At 57.3% G+C, this 5,774-nt stretch overlaps 1 protein-coding gene across 1 annotated transcript; it reads right to left on the reverse strand.

The window, feature by feature from the left end:
- Positions 1-1,538: 1,538 nt before the first annotated feature.
- Positions 1,539-5,578, reverse strand: ENTPD7 (ectonucleoside triphosphate diphosphohydrolase 7). The gene is made up of 8 exons (XM_008643926.2): positions 5,287-5,578; positions 5,157-5,213; positions 4,723-4,871; positions 4,480-4,646; positions 3,378-3,702; positions 3,192-3,277; positions 2,914-3,075; positions 1,539-2,760 (listed from the first exon to the last, which is right to left on the reverse strand). The coding sequence occupies exons 1-8, from the start codon at positions 5,561-5,563 to the stop codon at positions 2,532-2,534; spliced, it is 1,452 nt and encodes a 483-aa protein (XP_008642148.1). The 5' UTR covers positions 5,564-5,578; the 3' UTR covers positions 1,539-2,531.
- Positions 5,579-5,774: the final 196 nt, after the last annotated feature.

The following is a 5,774-nucleotide window of genomic DNA, read 5'->3' on the forward strand; positions in this document are numbered from 1 at the left end:
TTCTCAAATGTGTGGGAGCTTCCTCCTGAATGCAGTTTGGTGCTAACTTTGTGTCTCCTTCCCCCAGCTCTTGTAGCTGTTCCAGCCTCTACCCTCCTGTACCAGACAGCCCCCAGAGGTGCTGGGACAGAGGCTGGACCCGCTGCCCAAGCACACCTGGAGCACTGCAGCCTGGACAGATGGATGGTTGGGCCCCTGAGCATGGCATGCAGCACCCCTCGACGAGGGCCTACTAATCTAGCACTAGGAGCAACCACGCTATCAGGGAGAGATCCCTTCAGCTGGCCCAGTGCTGCAGTGACTGCGCGCCATCCTGAGAGGGATCTGTGTGTGCTGCCAGCGGATCCTGTCCCAGCCGTGCTTGTCCTGCCCTCTTGGTGTGTTCAGTCCTAGCCCCCACGTGAAACCCCTGCTCATAGCCCAAGCTGCCCAGCTAGTTGCCCTGTCCCTGGTCATTACATCCCCTGGCTGCCCCTCTGCATGAGAAGGCAGGAGCCATTGCATACTCTGGTCTGGTCAGTCCTCTGTGGTGGGGGTGGTCCCTGCTAAGGCAGATTCTGGCTGGGGGTGGGAGAAGGGAGGGCTGACCTTGGCGGAGCATGCAGACCCCCTTGGGTGATAAGGGAGGTGTTGGGGTCTGCTGGAGGGGATGAAAGGAGGGGGCTGTGTCTCCCACCTCAGCAGTGAGGCAGCTGCAGTAGTGTTTAGGCATCTCCACCACACCAAGATGGGTCCAAGTTCTAAGAAGAGCCAAGTAGGGCGTTGTGTTTCAGGTTTCCCCTTATTTATCAGATAATTTATCTGTGTTTATTTATTTGTCTGTGTTTAACTTGTGTTGTGGAAATAAATCCTTTTTCTAGTAAGTCATGCTGGAGGCTGAGTCACTTTCTGCTTTGAGGCTGAGAAACAGTCTTGGCCTTATTCAGACATCTTTCCTTTCCCCAGCATGGTTCTTGCACCATGAGAACAAGGCTGGGATCCTCAGCTGTTGAGCAGGAGGTTGGCAGCACAGTCGTGAATGGAAGGTTTTATCCTTGATGCCACCTGTGCACTCATGCTGTGGGACCAGGGTCACAGGTAGGGAACTACATGTGCTAGAGAGAGAACTGAGTACCTGCCCAGCCTCTTGCAGCTGTGCTGGGGCCATTTCCATGGCTGTGCAGCAGCTGGAGCAGCTCAGCAGCCTCTTTGCCAGGCAGCTCTCTAAGACTCAGGTGGGGAATAAGGTAAAAAGCAGAGACCAACATCTTCCAGGGGCTCTGGCTGGGCTTTTCCTCATAGTAAGAGGGCAGCAAAGGATGCTGTCTCCAAAGATCCCAACAGTTTGGTTCAGATCAGAGCTCCCCTTGCTACTACCAGCTCAATTAAGCTCATTCTTGCTGGAATCAGAGAACAATACTGGCAGGAAAGGAGCTCCATCGTTCACTGTGGCAGCACAAAGCAGCAGCAGTGCTGTGCAGACATGCAGCCCCCCTGCCACACCATCAGCCAGGAGCCATTGCTGCTGAGAGCTGCTCACTAGGAAATGAGACCAGTACTGGATGGCTCAAGGGGTTTGTTTATTGCTACAGGAATGGGAACAGCTGAGTTCAGTAAAAAGTGACAAACTTCATTGGACCATCGGTGGAGCTCCAGCCCCAGGGAAGGTTTGTGCCTGTGTGCACAGCTGCAGCCCCGACCTGTCCTGGGGCCATGAGCTGGGCTGGACTGAGGTGGCTCTCCCAGGGGCAGGGCCAGCCCGTGCTCATGGAGGAAAGAACCACAGGTCCTGACACTGGTGCCTGGTAAATGTCTGGGACACCATGGGGCAGCTGTGCCCAGGAGGGAATGTGTGAAAGCAAAGACAGCCCACTTTGGTGGTGCTTCAAGAACCAATCAGTGAGCCCTCAGGGCTCAGTCTGGGATGTTGGATAGGACTGTAGGATTGTCCTTGGAGGGAAGACATGGCAAAGAGCAGGACACCTCTTCAGGAATGCTCCAAGAGGGGCCAGGCTGGGCAGAGCAGGCCGGTGGAACTCGTGGTTTACCATGTTCCTGCAGTAACTTAGCTGGTGCCTGCTGTTCTCCAGACCTGGGCTTGCCAGGGCCTGCAGAAAGGCCACCCCAGGTGATGAACCACAGCACCTCACCAGGTTGCTCTGCAAACTGGTGGCTGAGTCATGGGGTGGCTCAGTGCTTCTGGCCAGAGCCCTGGTTTGGCTGCCTCAGAGATAGTGTCCTTTTTATCTGAGGGATCTGCCAGGGCTGCAGCCTTGAGCCTGCTGGCAGTAGAGGACTTTGCTCTATACCACACAGTGAGGCAAAGGCCAGAGGCCAAGGAATGCAAAGATTAGGACTGGGGCAAGGTGGAGAGGAAAGCTCTCGTGTCCATAGCTGCCTCAGCCCACAGACTCTGGTCTCTGGTTCTGCTGCAGAGATGATGGAGTGCAGAGTTTGAGATGGTCTTCAAGAAAGAGTCCAAGCCCTTGTACTCCAGGCTGTCCGCCAGTCCTAGTTCTGCCGGTGCAACTGGATGCTGGGTACCCCTGGCATCACGGCACGCTTCCCTGGCCCAGCGGCACCACCACCTTGTCCAGCCAGAGCAGCGTGTGCTGGGCCGAGCGCAGCTGCCGGTGGTGGATGCGGCGCAGCCGCAGGAGGTAGAGGACGATGGCCAGCGCCACGACCAGGATGCAGGCAAAAAAGAGATAGTGGTTGTAGACAAAAGAGAGGCGCAGCCAGGAGGCGTGTGCTTGCCGGATGCTCTCCTGACGGAGATCCCTGTGGAAAGGAATGTCAGGACTGGCCACGAGATGCAGTGAGGCACTGCCAGGGTCCTGCCACGGTCCATACAGAGCTCTCACCCAGTGCAGTTACTCCCGCTCCTCCCCAACCACCCTTCCCTGCGCGATGCCATCAGCGAGCCGACGGTACCTGAGTGGCAGAAATCGCGTCTTGTAGAGGATGGCTCCCAGTGTCCACTGCACCTCCCGGTCGTACACCAGCTGGGCCGTGCGCAGGCTGGGGTAGTCCAGCGGGAACTGGAAGCCCTCGTGAAGGACTTGGTACATCCAGGCTGATTTGAAGCACTGATACCTGCAGACACAGCACACAGGAGCATCAGCCAGACACTAACAACTGCACCAGTCCCTTACCCCAGCAAAAGCCCCCCAGGAGGTCCAGCCAGGGCACCTCCCAACAAGTCCATTTACTTCAGCCGGTGCTGGTCAGCATGCGCCGAGTAGAGGCCACCACGGAAACGCTGCGTCAGCACCTCCCACCGCTGGCTGCAGTACTCCTGGGGGAAGGAGAAGTTGGGGTTCAGAGCAGAGAAACAGCCCTCACTCCCAGCCCCAGGAACAGCAACTCCCCAGCCCCTGTGCTGGGGCAGCACCCACCTGGGCAGCAGAGGTGAAGGTGGGGGCACTGTATTGGCCCCCCAGGCGCAGCACATCCTCGGTGCAGTAGAAGAACTCTGAGAAGCCGTAAAACTCACTGTTGCTGAAGTCGATGGGTGCTTTGTAGGTCTCCACCAGGGAGGCATGGCTGCCATTGGACCCTGCCAGGAGGGGCTGCAGCAGCTCTGCACAGGCCTGCCAGTCCCCTCGTCCCCGCACGTACAGGGTTTGGCCACCCCTCACCACTGTGTCCTCCAGCCCCACGGGCAGGCAGGGGTCCAAGAAGGGCATTTTGGGGCTCAGCCCTGTCTGCTGGCTGTGCAGGCTGGAAAACAGTCCAGGAAGAAATGGTAATTGCACAGGGGGTCCTATACCACTTCCCAAAAGCCTAATCTAGCCCGGTCCCACATCCAGATACCCTCTGCACCAGACCAGGCCGTGTCCTCCTGTACCCTGCAGTGCTGGTGCCTGCCCTGCCACCTCTTGCTAAGGCTGAACTCGCCAGATCTGTCACGCTGGCCTGCAGCTACATGCTCTGAGCACCTGTAGGGTGCAACAAGGCACAGCCCACCCCACCCAGTTCATGGGGATCTGCACCTCTGCATAGCCCCTGGGGATCTGGAGGCAGGGTTTGCTGCCAGCACAGGAGTACCTGGGCACCAAGCCTCTCCACCTCTGGCAACAGCTTCATGCAGTGCTCTTGGAAGGAAAGGAGAGACAGGAGACAGGAGAGTTCGAGGTGGGGATGCAAGGGAAAGATGTGCTGAGTGAATCAGTGCTGGAGGAGAGAAAGTCAGAGCAGGAAAAGTGAAAAGCCACTAAAGGGGCCTCCCTGGAGCCTGTCACGAGGAGAGGAGGAGGAAGGCAGGGAGCTGTGGTTCTGATAACACCTGCCAGGCTTGGAGAAGGGCAGCAGCCAAGCACTCTGTGCCAGCCCAGGCACCTGCCACTGCCACACAGCTGCTGCCAGCGTGGCTGTGGGAGCTGCTATCACCACAGGTGGCTCTTGAGGCAAATCCAAGGGGGAGAAGGCAGCATGAAGGAACCAGCACCCTATTTCACAATGCTCTAGCGGGGGCACCACTAGGTGAGGCAGCAATACCGGTTGTGCACATAAGTTTGGTTCAGCACATGTTCCTCATAGCGCTGCCGGGCAAAATTGCCCCCGAAGCCCAGGAAAGTGTTGACATAGACACGGTACATGTGGCCAGTGTGCTGCACGTCACAGCCCAGGTTGAATTCTGCCAGCAAGCTCTTAGCAGCTTCCTCCTGGTGACACAGATACATCCATGATCAGCAGCAATCCAGGGCAGGCAGGAGCTGCTCTCGGGGACCAGACACGCACCTGCTGTGGGGAGGAGATGGCTCCAGAGTCGGGCACTTCGTAGGCAATCTGCAGGGAGGCGCCTCCCATGTCTAGGATCCCAACTGTTCGTTTCCGAACCAGGGACTTCCCCTGGTCCCCCAGCGCTACGGTGACCACTGCATCCTCCTCTGCAACCCACAGCAGCACATCAGCAAGAAGCAGGGCCTGGGGCAGCATTTCTCCCTTCCACCATCACCCCCACAGCTGCCTCATGGGGATCCTCCACCCCTGCAGGCAGACCCCAAGGGCCACCTGCAAGGACCACCTCCCATGTCCAGGAAAGTTTCACACATATGACAGGGATCAGGCGTTGTTGCCTACTCCAGAGGTTGATCTTAGCTACAGCACTGGTCCAAGGTCCAGCGCGGCTCTGCGCAGACCCTCCCAGCTGTTCTACGAGCAGCCAGACTCACCATCCTCATGATCAAACCGCCCCAGGACAAAGTTGATGCCAATCCACGCATAGACACCTGCACAAGACAGAAAAGGCCATTACGACAGTATACTAAAGAGGAACAAGCAGTGCTTTGTGTCAGCTCCTACCTTCCTGCTTCCCTGAGATCACTTCTGCATGTGATTTGGAGAAGAGGAAATCAAACTCCAGGGGCACATTTCTCACCAAGTCATCCAGGATTGCGGCTTGCTGCCTGCAAGGGTGCAGGAGAGGGACAGATGCTGAGGGACCTTCACCAGCATTGCTGGTGAAGAGACCAGGAATCCCCGAAGAGACCAGGAAGCCCCACAAGTTCTGCTGCTGCAGCCAGCATGTTTTGGAGACAATAAAGAGATCTATCTGTTTGACATCCTCAGTCAAAAGCATCTCCTCTCAGCTCCCTCCCAGCATGCTCAAACCCTTCTTCTGCATCCCTCGCCACTCGCCCCAACAACGCACCCTTTCCTTTCTCAATTCCCCCCCACAAGATTCTCGATTCTCCCGCAAGGCTCAAGAGCAGGCAGCTGTCTTGCCCTTCCTCGGGGCTGAGGGATCCCAGCGCATCCCTGGCTCACCTGACAATGGCCGAGAACTCACC

Source organism: Corvus brachyrhynchos, unplaced genomic scaffold, assembly GCF_000691975.1.
Source record: "Corvus brachyrhynchos isolate BGI_N302 unplaced genomic scaffold, ASM69197v1 scaffold61, whole genome shotgun sequence".
NCBI classification, from domain to species: domain Eukaryota; kingdom Metazoa; phylum Chordata; class Aves; order Passeriformes; family Corvidae; genus Corvus; species Corvus brachyrhynchos.